The sequence below is a fragment of the Numida meleagris genome, chromosome 1 (genome assembly GCF_002078875.1).
Source record: "Numida meleagris isolate 19003 breed g44 Domestic line chromosome 1, NumMel1.0, whole genome shotgun sequence".
Classification (NCBI taxonomy): Eukaryota; Metazoa; Chordata; class Aves; order Galliformes; family Numididae; genus Numida; species Numida meleagris.
This window is the reverse complement of record NC_034409.1, coordinates 82,962,614-82,984,840: the sequence shown is the minus strand read 5'-3', so window position 1 is coordinate 82,984,840 and position 22,227 is coordinate 82,962,614. Positions and strand designations below refer to the sequence as shown.

The following is a 22,227-nucleotide window of genomic DNA, read 5'->3' as shown; positions in this document are numbered from 1 at the left end:
TTCCTTAATATTGTCAGGTGTAGAAGGCTGGGTGTGTGGCCTGGCAGTGTTCTTGACCCATGGGGTAATGAAGCATTTCATGAGCAGTGTGTGAAACTTTCAGGTTTGAAGATGTGTACAGGTTGGAAGAATATGGAACATATTAAATTTTCCAGTCCTGTACGATGCACATTAATAGTAGGTTTTTAGATATTCTAGCTCTGTTTTTATTGTCTCTTTCATAAAGATTAGAAGTGACTCCTGAAATGTTTTTTTTTTTTTTGGCACTGGAGAAATCTTTTTTTTTCATGCTTACTTCTGGGAAGCTCATGCTTACAACTGAGAATCTCACCTGATCTTGTTTCTGGCCTTTCTTTTGTGTCTATTAAAACCTATTTAAGAGCTTTTAGATAGACTTAGATAAAATAATCTTCACTTATAAACAAATAATTTTAAATGCCTAAAGTTTAATAAAAATCTATTTTCATTTTTCTTTCAAGCTAATTTGATATCTTAGAGCTTAATTATTATTCTTTCAGATTGATGCATATACACATCTTCTCCACTATTCTTTATGCTGAAATGTGAAGTCTCTTCCTTATAGTTTGATTATTTTTTCAAGTTTATTTTGTATGTTTGTCTCTGTGTTTGTGTCTGTACACAGAGTACATACACAGATTATACAGAATTAAAACTTACTAAGAGAATTTTGATAGAAAACAAAGCACTCAAAAGAATTAAGTGCTATTTAATTTTATTGTTTTATGTTTATCCTTTTATATTTATTTGTGTGTGCTTTGTTCTTACAGTTCATTTGTTAGAAAAGATCTTTCTAATATATTTTCTGAGTTGCATTCAGTGATGTGGGCCATATTGTCTAAGATTATAATTGCTTTGGTTGGCTGCCGCCTTAGTCTCAGTTGTCACTTTACTAACTTCAATTCCCACTTTAAATCAACACTGCTCCATTTTCAAGGTAAGGAATGCTTGTTGTGGAAGGACGTTTGCATTACAAACTAGGTAAAAGAGAAAAATCTGTGTACAGAAACAATAATTGTGCATAATATTACCTTGTTTGTTTGTTTTAATAGCATTCAATGATATTCAACCTGTTCTTTCAAGCCCTGTGACATCTAGTAAGCCTGAAAGAGCAGATACTGGACCAGGTACAATAATCGCTGCCTAATTGTTATTAATCAGTAGCTCAGACCGTGATCTAAAACTCACTGAAATGACTGTATTGTTGATCTTCATTTGGATTAGACCCTAACACTTGAAATTTGAGTTTAGGTTGCTGTTAGTTGTTGACATTGTTGCTTTCTCACACTTATGATACATATGGCAATTCATAGTGACCTGATGTGCCTTCAGTATTTTGAAAAATGTGCCACAAACATAACTGAGAAAACAGTTTTTATTGTCCGGCACAACTGATAATAAATATTGTGATGTATGCCGTAGGATGTCTTCTACTGCTTGCATCTTGCTAAGAATATTAAGGAGAGTGTCTTTTTAATGACATGAAATTGGTTAACAGTCATGGACTCTTAGTGCTTTTGGACTGAAACCACAGTTGGATCAGTTGTCAGCTTTCAAGTCCGAATTTTGTATAGCTCAAATGTCTTGACTCATTGATTCTTCAACTTGTCTTCTTCGTTAAATTCCTACATCTTACATCACACCATCTTCTTTACGTATTGGACCAAAATTCAAAATCTGCAAATACTTGATTTCAAAATCTTACTTGACAGTGATTAAGACCCATACCAGTTGCAGTAAAGGCAGGAAGAAAGGAACGTCCAGAATTTCTGCATGTCACAAATACAGTGTTTTACAATCATTGAAGTTCAAAAGACTGAATTTCTCTCTAATACATACTGAAACTGATAATCTGAGAAATGTCCTAGCAAATGTTTATGTTACTCTTATAAAAACAAAATTGTTTTTGCTTAGGAAGCATGAGTTACTTCCATTAGCTCTTTACTGTCATGACTGTCACCATTTCTTCCAACAGCAACAAGTGAATCCATTCTGGAATCTTTCACACCTAAAACGTCTCGTCCTTTTCAATGGCCAAGGGTAACGTTAGGTAATGTTGTTTTCACGTAGTGAAAAACTGTTTTGAGCCCACTCATCACATATGAATGCATTTCTTCCATCATATCATTTCACATGCATAATCGTTGTTTTTCCTGGTTATAGTCTCGTTCTGCCATTGTCATTGGATTCTGATTCCTCTTGATATATTTCTGTATGGGAATATAGTTCAGAGCAGTTTTACTGCTGTCCTCAGAGTAGTAAAAGTTGCTTCTCAGTAACTTGCATGAAAAATTCCATCATCAGTTTTATCTTCTTTCATCATGCATATGCATGTGCCGTCTTTCTCTCTGATATGAAGAGCTTTCATAGAGAAATTTCAGTTGATTTGGAGACATACATTTCTGGTCAATGCACAGCATTTCAATATCATCTCCATTCTGCACTTCAAATTCTAATTTCGCCAAATGGCTTTGATGTTCCATGCTGAGTTATCCTTTTTTCAATATAAATTTGTGGCATGTGCTGTTTGTTGTGAGAAACTTGTTAAACAAATTGTGATTGCAAACTGAGCTCTTTCTTTCAGCTCCTAAAGAAATACCACTTACTCCTTCTAAACTGAAACCATCTGCTATCCCAGAAGTACAGCATGTGAAACCTGGTAATTGTGCACACCGTTTTTATAAGTCAGTATACAAAAGCATGATAGCTAAAAATATTTCAGCCAAACTTCGTAAAATGGACAGGAGCTATGCAGAACACTAACATCTTGAGTAACTCATCATTCTGAAATTAATCATTTGAAGTTGTGTAACAAAAGGAATGAGAGTTAAGCTCATCAGTTTTACACAGTTGGGTCCAGTGACAGAAATATAAACATGGTCTCTGCTTTTGTAACCTAATTCAAAGGTTATTCTGTTGTCTCTTTTGCCAGTTTCCATTTCCCACTTCCATGCAGACATATGGCAAAGATGACATCTTTGCTAATTGCAATACTTTGTTGATTTAGAGTTAAGTACTTCTCATGTGATTGGTAAGATCTCCCTCAAGGAATTCACTGAAAAGAATTGTGACTTAAGTGGAAATAGGAGAGCTACCTCAAAATAGAAAGGGGAAATTTTCTTATATGTGTGAGAAGTTCATTCTTTGTCCGTTGAAACATTATTAGAGTGTGGTATACTGTTTCCTTTTCTGCTTTTTGATCAAAAATTGTATCCCTGTAGTCATTTTCTTCTGATTTGGGATTAAGGGATATGAGTTTTCCTTCTATAGTAGTTCAGGTACTGGACCAGTAAATACTATGGTGTGCATTACTAGAGCTTTAAAATGTTTCGGTTCTTGTATATAAACAGGCAAAACAGTAAAAGGCAGGAGTTGCCTTTGGTATCTTATGCATGCCTTACATTTGACTTCTAGTTCTGACTTAAGACTTTCAGCAAGATTTTGCATTTAGAAGTTGCCTCGTCAGTGTAGATTTTCTGCTATTTTTTATGGAACAAGGTCTTCTCTTCAATCAAAGCCTTCATTTGTTCTTCCTTACTCTTTTCCCATATCTTTTAAATAAATATGTTTTTTGACTCAAGCAGGCAATGGGTTAAAAATACCCTGATAGCACAAATATGGTACAGGAGCCTCAGAAGCAGATTCTCAAGCAAAACCATGAGCATACAGTGTACAATTTCATAGGAAACCGAACTGAATAGAGTGTAGGATGATATACATAAGATCAGGACTCCTGTATGCTTATCAAGTCTATTAACATAAAAGAAAAAAGTCAATTATTGGAATTATAACATTTTTAACTTGCTGCTAATGCATCTATTGATCTGTTCTATTTCACTTGATTTTTTGTTTTCTAGCTCCCAAACCACCACTTTTGGAGCCTAAAACTTCTCAGATTGTTGAACAACAAAAAGCAACCCTAGGTAATATGTACTTATATAGCTGTTGGTCAATCATCTCTGCAGTCCAAGCCACAGCTTGAACTCTGTAACTTCATCTCATAGCTTCTTTTGTTTGTAATCCATTTCTCTTAGAGAAGAAAAACGTTAGGAAATAATCCTTCTGAAATACGTTTTTCTGAACTTAAGAGAAAAAGTAATTGAGTTTTTTTTGTGACTGTACTAGTTCTATAGTACGGTAACATTTTGGAGAGCAGAATTATCTTCCATTTTGTTGGGAGTGCTGCTACTAGATCAGCAACACATTTTACCCTCAGAAAATCATTAGGAATCCTTTAGAATCATTACTGAAAAACTAAATAGAAGGTCAGCATTATGATTGTTAGTCCTAGCAATCTCGATGAATGATTCCTGTGGCACTGCGTAGATATGTTAATTCTTCTGTTCTTTTATGAATCCTTCATGAGTGTTAGTTTGGCTTCAGAAACACTCCTCAATCACTTCACATTTTTCCAGTGTGTCTACTACCCTGAAGCACTTGGAAACTTCTCAGAAAGGTGTCTCATTGCACTGCTTTATAAAAATGAAATAAATTACTTATGATAGTACCTGATACCCACCTTAAGCTTTATTTGATATCAGATTAGTAGTCATATTTGTTAATTATACTTTCAGTTCATGGAATTTCAGGGAAAAGAACATTTCTGGATTTCTGGTTGCTTTTTATTTTATTGTTTTTCCATTTAGATGAAATTGCTTCTGTTTTGTTAATAGAATGCAATGAACGTTATGAAGTTATGGAGCAAATTCCTTTTATATCACTGAATTCATACTTTTCCAGCTCCCTTCCAGTGATTTCATTGGTGTGAAAATTGAGACTAGTTTTGCAGATTTTGTTTATATTTGTGTTTTGATGGTTTAAAATTGACCAAGAGGATGAATTATTTTTCCTCTTACATATCTTACAGAAATGAATTTGCTGTTTTAATGAGGAGAACATTTTGATGTGATTATAAGCTACAACTGCGTCTCTTCAGTTTACTTACTGACTTTTGCAGTGATGAATAAGCAGGTTTTAGGGGATGATTTTGGGAAGCCTTTTTAGCAAATTTGATTTTGCCATTTTCTTTTGTTCCAGTTGCCTTTTAGTGCTTCATTTCTGGCTTGAAGAATGAGATTCTTGCATGATGTAGTAGAAGGAATAATCTTATAATCCAGTATATTTCTTTCAGCTCCCAGAGAAGCAAAACTCACACCTTCTGCATCTAAACCTAGACCACCTGCCAGACCCAAAAAGCCTCGAACTAAGCCTGGTAACTAACTTCCATACCAAACATTTACTGTGCCCTCTCACTTAAATAGTTTAATATACTTCAGTTTAAATTCCTTCTGTGTGAAGCTCAGCACGTTAGAAAAATAGGCAGTGAGGGAAGCTGTGCTCTTTGAGGAATATTATTTTTGTATTCAACAAACAAAAAAAAAATTGAAGCAAAGCTTCAAGAGACTTTTAACTTTACACTTGTATCCCAAGTCACCAAGCTGCATGGCCTTGTGGAAACAAATTGTTTTGCTGTTTTTCTTTTCAAAATATGAAGACTTGATTCAACACTGGATCTAGAAGATGCAAATTATCTTTCTTTGCTGATGGGTATAGCATTTTACCTAGAACTGTAGGATTTGTATTGATTCAGTGATCATTAATTCATACAAAGACTTATCTGAAACCGTGGAAATAGGAGTGAAACGCTGTTTTCAAATTTAGTAAAGGTATATTTTATGATGTCAAATGAAACCAAACCTTCACTCCAGAGTTGAATTTGGTCTGTGTTGTTTGTCAAAGAATAAAAGGCACCTGGCCTGCCCACAGGCTGAAGAATAAGTGAATAGTTTTGCATGGTTTATGTTGAAGTTCAAAAAGTGTGTTGTGAGAATATCTTACTTAATCATGGAAGAGATTAGTCAGTATTATTTTTTTTCAGATTCCAAGTAAATTAATCTGTTATTTTTGCTCATAAAAATAATTACTCTCTTCAGACCTAATAATTCCTTGTGAAACTTGTTAACTAAATGGTAGTTATGACTTGGAGCATACCTAATATGCATACCTATTTTTTCATTGTGGTTACATCTCCTACAACATTTTTAGTGTAGAAATTCAGTATTGTAATACTAGAATCATTAATTTCATCTCTGCCATCGATGTCTATGTATATCTGAACATAGATATCTTTTATTGTAATGACAGAGAAAACAACTCCTCTGGAAACTGTTGAATGAAATTGTTTTACACCTTTGGGGCCACCAAGATAAACCCTGTATATTGATGTTTCTACGGAGGTGGTTGACTGCTCTGAGCTGCTATATTACTACAGAGAAGGCAGCATGTTTCTGTATTTGTACATATGCCTCTTGTCTGTCATTTCTTTGTTAGTGATTTCATTGATCAGGCCAGATAGAGTCCTAAGAAACACTACTCTTTGATCACTGGAGTTGTTTATTTTGGAGAAGGCTAAGGGTAGACCTCTACTCTCTACAGCTATATGAAAGGAGACTGCAACAAGGAAAGTGCCGGTCCATTTAGTTTCTCAGGTGGTGAGTAATAGGACCAGAGGAAATGGCATCAGGAGAGGTTTAGAATGGATATCAGGAAGAACATCTTCATGGAGAGGAAGAACATCTTCATGGAGAGGGAAATACCCTGGAGGTATTTAAGAGACAAGTGGACATGGCACTAAGGGACATTGATCAGTGTTGCAACTTAGTGGGCCAGGTTGATGGTTGGACATGATCTTGGAGGTTTTTTATAACCTAGATGGTAATATGATTCTATGATCATAATTAAGTTTATGACTATAATTCTGTAAGAAGGTATTTGTTACTTTGGCTCTTGTTCTGATGAGACAAATGATGATATTCAGAAATGATTATTTGAGGCGTACAAGATGTAATGCATGGAGATGATGTGGTTTTTGGTTAGGTGACTTCTGAAGTACAGTCACACAGAGAACTATGCCTTCTCTGCCTATGAAGATTTTTATGAAAACTCGGTGCATGTCTGTCGTACTATTTTCTATCCTTCTAAGTTTCAGGTTACTTGGCTGCTCAGTGCTTACAACCCAATCACCTGGTAAACAGTTTAATAATATTGAGAGTGGCATGCCAAAGCCCTGTTGCACTGTCTGGGAGTTTTATTTAGATGCTCTGCTTTCAGAAAGGTCAGAGGAAATGAAGAGCATTAAATTTTCTCCAATCTTATTCCCCTCTCATCCTCCTTCTGAGAAACATCATCTCCCAACTCTCCCTTTTCTGTTTACCTAGGAAAATTTACATCAAATGTGAATTGTATATCTATTAATGAATTTTTAAAAACTACTCTGGAAGAGTATCCAACTCTTTGTTTATCCCTTTAGTCAAATGCTCTGCTTGTTTTACCCATATCCAATAATATCTCATATTAAAACCACTGCTCCAATTTTCTCTGCTTATTCATTTAAATGACTGAAGGTTGTTTTATAAACTTCATTTCTTCACTGATGAATGCATATCTTTTATGGGATACCACTTAACTTTCAGCAAAAATACCGAATATTACAAACCAATTTTTTCCCAGTAGCCAAAATCATGTTCCTGTGCTTGTTGTAGCGTTTCCTGATTTCTATTACCTTCTAGCTACAGTTGTCATCAAGTTTGTGCATTATTTCTTTATTGATTCTGTATTATTAAAATGTTTAATTGTCCATAATTGAAAAAAAAAAGTTGATTTGAAGATAGGCATTACTGTGGTGTAGTATCAGCAGCTGCTTTTACACTTATCAATGGAGTAATTTTACATTTTTTGCAGTACCTTCCATACTTAACTTGTCACGCTATTTCTGTTGCAGTGGTGGAATCTATTACACTTAGAGTTGAACCGCCAAGGTCAACGATAGGTAATGGTGCTTCTTTGGCAAGCTGTAGTGTTTGTTTTTTTCATCACAGAAAGCAGCACTGAAGTTAATCATCTTATGCTTTACGATTGATTCATCAAAGTTCATTTTTCTTCTAGGTATTTCTCTTGTTTGGTATCCATGTCAGTTGGACATACTGCTCACTTCACAATTGGAATGCCTACTTTTTGAGAAAACGAGGCTTGCAGCTTTGAATGACCTTTGTCTTAATTATGCTTGTCTGTGTCAGTCTGAGCTTTTCATCTAAAAAATAAAAATCTGGGCTTCTGAAATGACCAAAATTCCTCTCTCTTGCTTAGGCTGTTGTAAGCACATGGGTATTATTATCAGACTTTCGTTGCTATTTCTTATAAAGAGCATTCTCTGTTGCAGGTGTGAGCCTTCTGTGTTTGTGTGTTCAAGTCGATATCATATGCGAATTGCTCTGTATATTAACCAATTTATTACCCACCTTTTCTCTTCCAGCTCCAAAGGAGATTCCTCGTATTACTTCTAAACCTAAACCTTCACCCAAACCTCATATTCCACAGGCTGAAGATGGTAAACTGCTTTGTGTGATTATTTCTAACACAGTATATATTAGATTGAAATGTGTTTCTGTGCAGCTGCTTATTTATTTGAACCAGCTAAAACATAATGGGGTTCTGTTGTGCTGTCTATTCAGTGGTATGTTTTCAATTTTCAGGAATAGGAACAGATTTTTATTATTAAATTCATGCCATGGAGCTAAAGTGTGTGGTAGCACAATACGTGGTAATGCTTTTTAACAGCATCCAGAAAGCAAAAGTGTTCTCCAGTTCTAGTTTTGTATATAAACAGCACTTGAAATACCCCACAAAGGGGAGAATTTTCTATCCTTAAAAAGCCATTTTCTTAGTAAGTTAATGATAGATATTTGGATATCTCACTACAGCCAATTGGAGAACTAAGCTCACGCTGAAAAAGAGTTTCATCTTTCACTGCTTATTTTCTCAGTGACTTAGTTTAATATAACAGCTTTTGTGTGAGTCAGTACATTACTAGAGAAATAATACTAACTGTAAGTGGAGTTATTCTCTTAAATTTTCAGAACGGCTTTTATGTTTTTCTTTGTTGTTTTTTTTTTATACAGTCCTGGAATCTGTAACATTTAGAACTGATCAACCAAAACCAACAATAGGTAATAGTTCTACCTAAAGCTATCATCATATTTAGAATACAAATTGTGGCTACTTGAGTGGTACAATACTCACCCACACTGCTTTGCATGGTTAGAACAAATACTCAGTAGATGTCTAGCATCGCAGGTACATCTTCATTGTATTTCACTCTCATAATTTTTACTATTAAATTTCATCCTTCTGTAATATGTTTTTTTTGTGTGTGTGTGTGTGTGTGTGTCTGTGATTTTACACCAACAGTTCATATTCATCTTGTTCGGTTTTCCTCACACACGTGTTCTGTAAAGTGGATGGCAGGACCACAATCTTACTTTGACTGTGTTTCATTATATTCAGTTCATGTCACGTGCTTCATCTTTTCTGCTAGTCACCAAACCAGACATCCATCCTGGCCTTGCTTCTCTTGATTCTGTTACAGAGGTTCCCCACCAGCAGTAATTCTTTGTGTACCAGGCATTCATAATTCTTCATTACTCGTCTAAGTTTTTTGTGTATCCAGATACCAAAGGCATGTGTTCGGGGTTTCCGTGTTGGTTTTGTGAGTTGTTGGCTTCTTCTTTGTTTGTTTGTTTGTTTCTTTTAAATGTTATGCCTTCTGACAGTCTTCTGTCAGGAAGATATTAATAGTTGAATTTGTTTTATTCCAGTTCCAAAAGAATCACATCGTATTCCTTCCAGACCTAGGGCATCACCAAGCTCAGAGGTGCCTCAGACCAAGCCTGGTAAGTACATTGTTTCTTTATTATATCCTAGTATGTGTATTTTACAAATTCTACTGTGATCAGTGGGGTTTCAGATCCATATTTATCCCTTGGGTATATATGCTGATGCATTCCTTGAAAGATAAAATCCAGTATTACCCATCATAAGAAGTTGAACCTGTAAGCAACCTTGTAAGTTTAAATTTTGTATCTTCAGTTTGTTCTTACATTTTTAAGTCACTGTAACAATGGGTGTTTTCTTTGAAGTCTTTGGTGAAAATAGCTCTTCTCTGTTTGAATTTGGATTGGTTTGGGGAAAGATGAAAAAGAAAGTGTTGTTGCAAAGAGGAAGTGGGGTTTTTTCCTGTATTTCTCAAACTGCGTACATGTATTTTCTTTCCTAAGCATAGTCATTCTTTTATTCTTTTCAGTTAACTTTTGCAGAACCTTTATTTTGTTTGCACATTCAAGAATGCACAATACTTTCCACAATGTTGTTTACACAGTTTGATATAGAGTAATATAAGATCATGGCCTAATCATTGATGGAGGAAGAAAGTTACACAACTTTCTGTGTATTCTGCAATTGCAGGATATACTGTGGTGAGTTGACCTTGTCCATTAGCTAAGTATCCACCAGTTTGCTCACCACCCTGAACCCCTGCAGCTTTGAGGAGAGAGCCAGAAAAAAAAAAAAGAAAAAATAAAATGATCAAGATAAAATGTAAAAAACAAGGGAAAAAAGAGAAAAACAAGAGATGCAAACACACTCAGTCACAAACCTCCCACCAGCCGACCAACACCAACAAGTCCACAGGCAGTGGCTCCTTTGAAAAGACTACCCACCAGTTTTATTACTGACTGTGACTGTGACATTATATGACATGGAACAGCCCTTTGGTCAATTTGGATCAACTATCACAGCTGTGTACCCTCCCAGCCTGTTGCCTAACCCCAACCTACTTGTCTGGGGACTGTTTGAAAAACAGAGAAGTCTTTGACACTGTGCAAGTTCTTTTTCAGGATCTACTAAAACATTGGTTTGTTATTAACACTGGTTTGGTCACAAATTTAAAACAGAGCACCTCAGGGACTGCTGCGAAGAAAATAAACTCCCTCCCAGCCAGACCCAGTATTGGTATCCAAGGTATTCATAGCATTAGGTGGTGCTGCTGAGAAAATGGGCAGAAAGATGAGGACTAAGATTCCTTTCTGCTTTGTTAAGTCTGCACCTATTTGAATTAAAAATTAAAAATAAGCAAGAAAAGCATACAAAGTTGAAGATGAAACAAACGCCACACAAAATTTCTTTGTGGCTTATTACAAAATTTACAGATTTATATTTAGAGCTCAGATCTGTATTAGAGTTATTGCCCTGAAGGCAATTTTTGAGTTGCGTAATACTGTTGTGTATTGAGTTTCAAGGAGGAGAGTCCGTCTCTCACTAGCTGTAGGAGGGATGGTGTGATCATTGTGGAGGTGCTGACTGCAATGTTTTGATTGTTCTTACTAAGAGTTATTTTTTTTTTTTATCATACTAACACAGTTCTGGAACCAATTATGTTTAGAACTGAAAAACCAAAGTCAACATCAGGTAATGATACATTCTTATTTGTATGTTCACATTGTTTTTCCGCTTCAACACAGATCATTAAAAGCATACCTGCAAATAATTTTAATAAATTAATTTAGTAATAGATTTAATAATTTAACAGTCAAGATTCTCTACCTCTTTTCATTTTTTTCTTCTGAAAAATAATTCTGTTTCTCTTAATTATCAATTCTACTGTCAGGACAAAATCACTTCAGTGATCTTTGGGATGTATGAGGCAGATCCACTTGACTAAGGCATTTTTATTTGCTTGCATGTGGTACTGAGAATTATTCTGGTACAACTTCCAGTACAGTACAGTGGTGTCTTTGTATCTGAAACTTCTTTTATTCAGTAGTTTCCCTTCTAAATAGAAACAATAATTTTGTCACTTGCTTTGTTAATGATATGTCACAGAAAAGTATTTTCTCTACAGCATGATTTTGTTCCAAAAAAAAACTCTCCACCTCTTTTACATTGTTTCCGTACAAGTATCATTGGTTCAAATTTTTGCTGTATTTGTATTGATTGTTATGGGTTGCAGTGAACAATGACACCTCTGAAAATGTTAACGCAATGTAACCCAGTTTCTTTCAGTTCCTAGAGAGACACGTCATGGGCCTTCCAAACCTAAAACATCACCCAGTCCACGTGTTCTTCCAACCAGAGCAAGTAAGCTTCTCAGTATTTTGCGTTTTAGCATATGAAAGTTTTTTTCAGTTTGGAAACTGTCAAAATATATGAATTTTTTGAAAATACGCAAATCTTTATTGAATAGCTTGTGTTTTACTGTTGTAATGAAGTGTTGCTATAAAGCTGTCATAACGCAAGACAGATATCTGTGTGTGTCAGTAATTTGTATGATGGTTGGAGTGAGGGGGTTAAACACTCTAATACGAAGTCCCTGGAAGTTGGAAAATTTGGATCTCAATTTCCTTAAGATATGAAAGAAATACTTGTATTTTCTCATTTACAAGAACAAAATTACAGTACTTTCTTGTTCCCCAAGTTTCACTTTGGGAATAGTTCTGTCCATTTGAAAATTATTGGTAACTTTCCATGTTACTTCTACTTCAACTGCTTGATGCTTTTTCATATAAAGTTGATTTAAGCAAGCAGTAGATTTTTGGAATATGAAACACTTGAAGTGCAGCTAGGAAAACTGTTTGAACTACAGCAGTTTACTCTGTAGAAAGATCTGTTTGAGATAACTGGGATGAGTGGAGAGTTAATCCAACAGTGCACTGTAACAGTCACTTTGTCTGTAGTCTCAGCACTAACATTTACTTAATTGGCAGGAGGCTTCTGTGTTTACTTTCAAATAGAAAAAATACTTCCTAAAAAAATTTATTTGCAGAAAATTAATGTCCTGTAAGGAATATCAAAAGACTTATGATTAGTCATTATCTTCCTTACTGTGTTCAAAACCTTGCTCATCTTCACAGGTCCAAAAGAAAGTCGACGAGTCACTTCCAAGCCCAGAACATCACCAAGTCCAGATGTACCACACACAAAACCTGGTAAACACATAAATGTTTTGTTGTGCTTTAATATTCAGGTTTTCTTAGGGTTGTATTTTCTCCATGTGTCAAGTGTTGATTAACATCTCTTAATATTGCAAATGTATAGTTTTTCTAATGAACATTAAATACACATTTAAAGAAAGAGAGCTGATTTATGTATTTAATTGTTCAGTTTTGATGAGTTGTATATGCTTTTCAGTCACGTGATAGTTGTCACTGATGAATAATTTGTATATAAAGGTAAACACCATTTTAAGAGTGTTTTTGGAAGAAATCTGCCTGAACATCTATTCTGTTCAGGTGTGTCCTGGTAATGGAATTAGACCCTTAAAAATATACCTAGTAGGGATTTATATGTCAGTGAACTGCTGAATCTCTTTAACATGTTCTGAAGGTATCAGTCGAAACTTCTTTTATAGTGAGTGTATATTCACTAGTATTTGTTCCAGTTTGCAAATTGGCTAAAGGGAGGTATTTTTACCCTTTGGATGGTACTTTCTGCTAACTTTGTGTATGTTCTTTTTTTTTATGAAGTATTGGTACATATTACATTTACAGCTGAGCAACCAAAGACAAATAGGTAACCTTGAGCTGTTCACTATTACTTTTTTTTCCCTGCTGTTCCTTGGACCAACAATTACAAATTATTATTCTGTTTTTTACAATATTTGTTTGTAGTTTTGATTTGTTTGCTTGTTGAACGTAATATTATTCTGTTCCAGGTATTGAAAGAGTCCTAGCTGCGTTGTTGTCTTCACAAAAAAAATTATCTCATTTTTCCATACATTGCAGTTTCATGCTGTGGCAATTGCAGTTGTCAGCTTTGTAATACAAATGGAAACATCTCAGCTACAGCCGTCGGTGTTCTTTACAGATTTTGTTCCTTGGTTCCAGATGAGATTTCTCACTTGATCACTTTTCCATGCATATTTTCATTCATGGTTGTCTTTTTCCCTTTAAATTTCTGCATGTCTCATCTCTCAGTTTTTCAATCACTTACACAAAGGTCTTGTTTTTCCTTGCAGGTATTGATTTCTAAAGAGTATACACCCTTAAAACTGGTCTTTTCTTTCAGCTCCTAAAGAAACACAACAAACTTCCTTTAAACCTAAACCAGCTCCCATTCCAGATGCTCCGCAACGCAAGCCTGGTAAATTATCTTCCCTTTTATCAAGCTACGGTCAATAATTTAACACTGGCTTTTGGCAGGGGTGCTAGTATAGAATTCTCAGCAGTATGTTTGCTGTTACCTTTGTACTATTCTAGCTTAAGAAACTTCTGCGATACTGTGGTTAACTCATACCGCTGATGGAAACAACAACAGTTCCAGGGTTGTTTTTTTCTTTGGTATTACGTGGATATTACCAGAAGAAATGGTAATGACCCGTATACTGTATCATTCTTTACAAAGTTATTAACAGCTTGTATCTCAGCAACATTTCAGTTGTTTGTAGCATGTATTTTCAGCTCTTAAGACAGAAGCCTTTTAGGGCTGTTGCAGCACTCTCCCTTTATATTAAAGCATTGTCATCCAGATGAGGCTAAGAATTCCCTTCTGTTTTACTCCATTTAGGATGCCCTTTGTCATAAATCTAGCTAACTTGTGTAAGATAATCACTAATTTCACTGAAGTGTTGCAAAACAAGAACAAAAATGGAACTCTTCATAACCAAAAATCTCTGAGAGGATATGTTAATTATTATTGTAAAACACTCCTTTCCTGCTGTATATAGCATACTACTGAAAGTTGTTTTTAAGGAATTGGAGAGGGGAAGGGACAGTCACTTCATTATTCTGAGCATTTATCCAATTTTTTTTCCAACAGGAATCATTCCATCCTTCCGTGAACCAGATACTACTATGATTCCTCAATTTCCTGAAAGAATAAAAGCAACACTGGGTAATTGTGTATCTCAGAAATAATTACTCTGTTTTCCATTTTTGGTGGATACCTGGTTGTGCTTTGGTATTGATAATGGCAGTAACACAAGCTAATTTATAATTTACTTTTGAAGGTTCTTTTCCTCGTCTTCTAGCCATTCCAGTCAGGAGGATATAACTCCTTCAGTTGTTACGTATTCTACAGTAAAAGGGGGCCTTATTTAAAGAACAGGTTGTGATTCCTGACTTTTCTGCATCTTAAGTATGATGCTGTTGTCCTAAAATACTGCTCTACTTTACTCCTCATTATCTAATTTTACAGAGAAAATTGCAAGAAAATCTTAAGTGTCAACTACAGCATAACCTACACCAAAATGTACCAGCTACATGACCCTCCAAGTCAATTGCCAATTCTTAAAACCATATTTTCTTTTACCTTCTAGTCATCCCTGTTGGGAAAACTTTCTTAAATATATGAAACATTGGCCTCAGAATTATTTCTTCTCACTCACCAGATGTGGACCAAATAAGGGTGAATTAATCCAAGCAGGATTGGGCAGTAGGAGTATTGCTTCAGTAATCTTTGCTAATTATGAGTTCTCTGTCCCCAGTTTCAGAGATGTTGACCAAGATTTTCTGAGAATGAAATGGCATCATTATTCAAGTACTGACAGCCACTCAATAATCTTTGAAGTTTTCCTCTTTGATGAAAATGAATTTAAAAATGCTTTTCACCATGTTCAAAATTTAAGATATATTCCCTATATACGCTGATACTTAGATTAGTGTTCATTTGATACCTTTACAAGCAATCAGGTGAAAACAAGGAAGTTAATTTGTAAATCAAGTTTGATACAAAGGGCCAATGAAAAAGAGATACCGTCCTCAGATACTCATGTGCATCGCACATGGAAGGAGGAGGCTACTACTGTGTGTTTTTGTCCTATTACTTTACTGTATGCTGATGTAACTATATTCTTCACTGACACATCCAAAGTTACAAATGAATGTTTAAGTGTTGGGAAGTCTGTGTAGTAGCTGTTTCATTTCTTTTCCTTTCTTTGCAGAAATTCCAACTAATAGATTTTCAGCTTTACACTTAACATTGTTTGTCTTTTCACAGATTAGATCACACCTCCTTGTGTCCTATGATGTTCCTTTTGTACTATGAAAACAGTGTTGTTTTTTGTTTTGTTTTGTGGTGGGTTTTGTTTTAAGAACATTTGATTTATTGTTTGGGGTGTTTTTTTTTTTTTTTTGTTTTTTAATTTCAGCTGCAACTGAAAAACAATTCATTCATACCAAACCAAAAACATCTGAAAAACCAAGAGTGCCACACACCAGACCTGGTAATAGAGTCATTCTTGTACTTTGTTGTTGTTGTTTGTATTTAATCATTCTTTCCCCCTAGCCTGAGTTTTTGTGCTTTTTTTAACAGAAATATTCATACCTGTTTTTGTGCTTAATCCAATGCATTGCCTTTAAGTCACTCAATTCAAAATGTCAAGGCTACAAGTCAAGTCAAAGCTACACTGAAAATAATATTAGTATCTATAGTCTCGCACTGGAAAGATTTTTCCTTTCTATTACACTCAGCAAGTGATGATTAAAATGTAGTAATTTAAGTGTTGACAAATTTCAGTGGCTTGAATACACTCAGTTTTCTCTTATAATTATCTTATAATTAGAGAGACTCTTTGTGAGCACATTTTTCCCCCATAAAATTCTATATTACTCCTTTGAAATGTGCTTATACATTCAGCAACTGATGTGTTATACTGAAATGAAGTACTCATAAAATAGTTAAGGTAGCCTGAGTCTCTTCCTGTTTTTGTTATAAAATCAATGTACAGGAGAATTTAATAGAAAGATACTGCCAACAGTTGCTTTTTAAGGTAGTCTGTTACTCTTTAGTTTGGGATGTTTTTCAAGTTTTAGAGATAGTGAAAATGCCGATTTATTTCCATTACAGTTTAATATTTTAAGTGTCTCCATGTTTTCTCCCTTAACAGCAATACATCAAACAACCCCACAACCAATTACCACAAAAACTTCCACTACCACTGAGCAGTCAAGGGCAACAATGGGTAAATAAATTTACTTAAACTTAAGATGAAAGTATTTCTAATTTTTCAATGGACAAATTTCTAGAGAACGTGCTCTGATGTGTTATTTTATGTAACATCATTCCACTGTCCTTCATTCTCCATACACACATCCATTTTTCTTGGTACAGATGAGTCTCAATGCTATATCAGTCAGAAGCCTTTATTTATCAATTGTTCAATCAAATTCCGTGGTCTAATTTATTATTTTTTAGAGCAAGAATTTTAGCCATTGACTCAACACATCCTACAGCACAAATCTAGAATTTTCCTGTGTTTTGGACAGCCATCTTGTTTCAGGTTCCAGGAACCCATGGAATTGTTATTGTCTTTTTTTCAGGCATTTGAGGCATGTACTTTTTGTGGGCTAAATATGGCACTGAATTGTGACCCCTGAAGAATACAATAATAATATTTTTCCTTTCTTTCAGCTCCAAAAGAAACACTGCTCATTCCTTCCAAACCTAAAACATCTGTTGAGACAGAAGTACCACAGACTAAACCTGGTAATTTAAAGTTTTTATCTTTAAAACTGTTATTGCTGCAATTCCTTACTACACTGGTATGACATACACAATATTTAGAGAGAAATTAGTATCATTGTTTAGCTTGTAGTAGTGCATCAAATGGATTACAACAAAAAGAATGTCCCCAAATTGCATAATATACATGGGGCACACAAGTAAAGATGTCTTTTCTAAAGGTTTAATTTTTTAATTGGTGGATAGAAGCCATTAAAAATATGAGGAACTTGATAAAATTTGAATGAGAGTATACTACTGTAGCTGGCTTCACTAAGTTTTTGGGGGAATTTATTACGGAAAATTAATGTGCTTCATTTTTGCAAGTACTTTTGAAACTCAGGCTATAGAATCTTAGTTCAAGATAGTTAGATGATAAAAGTACTGTCTTCTGATCAGTACAGTAATTACAGTAAATTTAGAGATGCATAGTTATAATGAAACATGTATTGTATATTGTCATCACCCTTTGTGTGAACTATTTACATAAAAATTACTAGGTAGAATGGCTATAGCAAAAAAAGAAAATAAGGGAAGGAGTGACAGCATGATCATACATCTTAATTTTTCTTAATCCCTAACTCTCAGTTTTTTCCAACTGGTAATACATTTTTTTTAGATAAGTAAGTTGATGAACAGTTCTATCATTCCCTCTTTTTTTTTCCTTGGAGTTCCTATATAGCTAGAAACAATTTTAGCAAATGCCCTATTTGTTAAAGAACAATACATATATTTTGTTATGAAAATCAAATTAAACGGTCCAGCAAAAAGACATTTTCTAAAGGATTATTTTGAAAGACTCTCCTCAAGTAACTAAGCTAGATTCTAAGTCTCAGTTGAATTCGAGCTGTTTTCAATCATATCATATTTAACAAGTATCACATTTTGGCACCACTAAAGTTTGGTTTAATAGAACAAGTTTAGAAAACACAGCTTAAGGGGTTATGTTTTTTTCTTTTAAAATTTAGATCACCTTAATGATCTTTATGCAAGAAACTGTACTATTATCAGGAAGGTTGTTAAAAACAAATGGCAGTATTTGGTCATCACTCTTTATACTAATAAGCAGGTTATTTTCCAGCTTCCATATTCTAACGTTATTTCTGAAAGAAGAAAAAACTCATATAGTGTGTTTCTGCCTCCAAATCTCTCCTTTTCATCCAGTAACTTAGATATTGTTGACAAAATTTGGTCATATCTGAGTGAGAAAAGAATGCCTTAAAAATGAATATGTTAGGAAAGCACAAGTTGTCCACCGTTAGGATGTCTGTTCCAAAGCTGATGAAGGCCCAACAGAATACTTGTAATGTTTGGCTGTCAGCATGAAAATACCTCCAAACTAATCAGAGCATGTACCTTTTTCCTGTCAGTAAAAATTGTCTTAGCAGATGTATAGCTAGATTTTCGTGAAACGAAGAACACAGATACTTAAATAAATCCAACATCATTGATTTCACTTCTCACAGAACAATGTTTTGTTTCTCATAGCTCCAAAGACGACACACCTGGGATCAATTAACCTTATAACCGTTCATGTTGTTGATGGGTCCAAAATGACTTTGGGTAATGAAAATATTATGTCAGATTATTTTTTTATAACTTTCCATTCTCTGCTTTTCTATATGGCTAAACTTACCCTTTAATCAACAGAAATACCTTAAATATATCTTTGTGTCTTGTTCGTTTATTAGTCTTACTTCAGTGCATGTACAAAATATCGATGTTTTTAATTTCCCAGGAACTTTCCAGACATTTTGTTTGTATTCCTTATAGAAATAAATGCTTCTCGCACATGAAGAGTTATATAAAAAGACATTAACTGCTCATCCTGTCTACTGTTTTTTGGGCTTATTAATGGTATATATCTTCCCAGTCTTTAAGTGTTTGCATAAAACCCTGATTTTCAGCCAGGTTTTTACCTCTGACTTTTTTGCCTATGGTCTTCACTCTGTTTAAATTTCTCTTCTACCTGTGGTGGCTTGATGTTTAAAAGAAATAATCTGCATTTGATAAGCATTAAAATCTCCTATTTCAGTTCCCAATGAAACGTATCAGATTTCACCCAAACCCAAAACTGCTCTGACAACTGAAATTCCATGGTTGTATACAGGTAATTCTTATGATTTTCTGTGCTGCATTGAGTGCCTGTGACTCCTAAGTAAAATCAATATGATTTAAGATTTAGTGGTTTGTTATTATTACCCTTAAAATCTTTTAAGTACTATTAGTGTTGTGTGTCTGATCCTCAGTTCAGCAGTGTTGCAAACACAAATGTAACTGTTTTCCACATTTTTCTTTTGCAAAATACTAGATCTAAATTTTTGAAAAATTTCCCGACTATAATTGTCAAAAATGAGTAATACCTTCTTTCCACAAGAAGTGTTTTCTCAGACACTTCAAAGAAGCTAGAGTAAGTGATGTTGATAGAATGGTTTTTAGACTCAAATATCAAATAGCTAGCTGTATTTATGTAAAAGACAGTTTCCTGAGAGTTACTGAGGTTCATTATTTGGCATGAAGTGACAGTGACAACTAATTACATTTTTAGCTTTCAGTGAGATTCTCATACATACTGAAATAATTAAAATGTCAAAACTATCTGACAAGTGAAAGGTGATAGCAGGAAGAAGTTGAAGGCTTGTAATTTTAACCTTGGTGATGACGCTATGTTTCTACAGCTCTGTATGGTGTCTGCATTGAATGCTTTCATTTGTCTTCACAGGAATATTTTAATATTTCTTGTTTTGATCTGAATATTTGATTTTGGGGGATTTAGTTTGGTGTTTTATTTTGAGGTTTTTTTGTTTGTTTGTTTTTTACAGAACCTAATTAATGCCTTAAGGCCATGGATACCTTGCAGAGCTAACTCTGTATCCATATACAGTTGGGTAACTGGCTGTAAATATTTTGTATCTTTTCCTAAACCTAAACATGAATGTAACTGGTCAGACTGCATGATGGAGTCATCTGACCACTAAAGAAACTAGCATTTTCAGTGTGCATTTTGGATCGGAACTCATAGAATTTTCATTTGTCCATTTTACTATATCACATTGGTGCATGGACCGTTTTTTGTGACAAATTACACTGCAGTATTGATGTTGCTTTTACACATAGCATTTAAACTGAATCTTATTTCTTTTAGCAGCACATAAAACACGTCTGACTTCTGCAAGACCAAGGCCATCTGATAAATCACAGGCCAGACCTGGTAATAATTATTTTTTTTTTATGGGAAGGAGGAAAAAATGATTATCTAATTAATGATATTCACCTATTCTTAGAGGAATTTTACATATTGCTGGGGAAAAAAAAAGCATGTTTTTTTCAGTTAATCAGTTAGCAGATGAAGCATTTCCAGTGTAGGAAAAAAATTGTACATACCATCGCAGCAACTGCTACTTATTCTTTGCTAATTTGGCATTGTTGGCATCACAAATAAGTCTGTTTGATTTTTCTTCTTATGAAACTTCTTTCTTTTTTCTTATTTTTCTTACTGGTTTTCGGTGGGTTTTTTTTTTTGTTGTTGTTGTTTATTTTTTTAACTTCCTTTCAGCTCTGAGTAAAACCACAGTAGCACCAGCTAGAACAAAAGCACCTGGCTTGCCAAAGTGGATTGTGCCAACAACAGGTAGAGCTATTTGTTGGTTTTTCTTAACATATCGGGAATGTTACTTAATGGAATAATCTTGAACCCTGCAAAGTATTTCATTACATTTGATTTGAATTTAACTCCTTAGCAATTATATTCTACTGCATTCTGATTTTAGTAATGCTGTACTGTTCATGAGTGCCATTGGGAGATTATATTGTAAATGATAAGAGTAGACTTAGATTATTAAATGGCTACTTTGTATTGATGTTTTCCAGTTGATAGGTCTAGAATAATTACTGGAAAATGCTGTGTCAAACTGTTACCAGATTATTTAAGTCAGAAGAGTGGTTAAGAAAGCCTTAAAGCCAAGCATCTTGCTTGTTCTGCAAGTGGTGTGATTGTGCAGAACCTACTCAGTATTCAGGCTTGAATACTTCCAACACCACGGAAGCTCTGAGTTGATGGGTGCTAGAAGAGGCTGAGAACTGTCACTTTACACATCATTACATACTCTTACTGTTAACATCCATCATTAATCACAAAGTCTTATTAAAAATACTGTTTTAGTAAGGGGAAAAAATATTTTCAATTTTCAATTTTACTTGATTTGTCCACTTAATCAAAATAATGTTGTCAGTATTAATTCATACTAAAGATGGTACCCGGATTCTTTTTATAATTTTGCTAAGCATTAATTTATTATGTCAGTATAAATATTGTTTTTTACCATGGACATTTATTTATTAATTAAATACAGATTTTGGTGATTCTTCATCAATTACGCAGGTTTAAAGTAATAAATAATATAAATTAAAAATACATAAATATTAAAAATATTCCATGAAAATTTTTGGCTGTTCGTCCACTACCACTTGTACTACTGTCCCATAATATTACTTTGTACTAGCTAAGTTAGGATAACCTGAGTAACATACTATCTACTTCACACGTACCTTTTTTGGCTTTGTAATTTTCTCTGCATTTGAATTTCCAAAGTATCTTTGAGAACTTATTACTTGTTGTTGACCTTAGAATGGCATGGGCTAGTCATTCTTGTAGATTATTTTGAGAAGCCAACCATATTCTTACTTAGAAGAGATGGTTTTATTTAAATTGAATTTAAGATAGCTTGAACATGATATAGTCTTTTCTATTTAATGTAGAGTGGATGGCTTCATTGGAGGTATGTGTTCTTTGACCTTCCATATTCTTTCTGGGAAATAAAATGAGCCCATCTGATTCCAGGACATCAGAGACATTTACAGTGTTAAATGATTGATGGTAGT

At 34.4% G+C, this 22,227-nt stretch overlaps 1 protein-coding gene across 2 annotated transcripts in view; it reads left to right on the top strand.

Annotated features, from left to right (window-relative positions):
• Nucleotides 1-22,227, top strand: part of ABI3BP (ABI family member 3 binding protein) — a 135,922-nt gene that overhangs the window by 76,886 nt on the left and 36,809 nt on the right. The window contains exons 12-26 of one of the 2 annotated variants that reach the window (XM_021400077.1): nucleotides 8,330-8,404; nucleotides 8,976-9,023; nucleotides 9,672-9,746; nucleotides 11,272-11,319; nucleotides 11,914-11,988; nucleotides 12,762-12,836; nucleotides 13,915-13,989; nucleotides 14,665-14,739; nucleotides 15,995-16,069; nucleotides 16,733-16,807; nucleotides 17,257-17,331; nucleotides 18,835-18,909; nucleotides 19,382-19,456; nucleotides 20,495-20,557; nucleotides 20,903-20,977. In XM_021400077.1, the coding sequence (XP_021255752.1) occupies nucleotides 8,330-8,404; nucleotides 8,976-9,023; nucleotides 9,672-9,746; nucleotides 11,272-11,319; nucleotides 11,914-11,988; nucleotides 12,762-12,836; nucleotides 13,915-13,989; nucleotides 14,665-14,739; nucleotides 15,995-16,069; nucleotides 16,733-16,807; nucleotides 17,257-17,331; nucleotides 18,835-18,909; nucleotides 19,382-19,456; nucleotides 20,495-20,557; nucleotides 20,903-20,977 (1,059 nt within the window). Of the gene's footprint in view, nucleotides 1-8,329; nucleotides 8,405-8,975; nucleotides 9,024-9,671; nucleotides 9,747-11,271; nucleotides 11,320-11,913; nucleotides 11,989-12,761; nucleotides 12,837-13,914; nucleotides 13,990-14,664; nucleotides 14,740-15,994; nucleotides 16,070-16,732; nucleotides 16,808-17,256; nucleotides 17,332-18,834; nucleotides 18,910-19,381; nucleotides 19,457-20,491; nucleotides 20,558-20,902; nucleotides 20,978-22,227 lie in introns of both variants that reach the window. The other variant, XM_021400069.1, reaches the window with a different exon arrangement.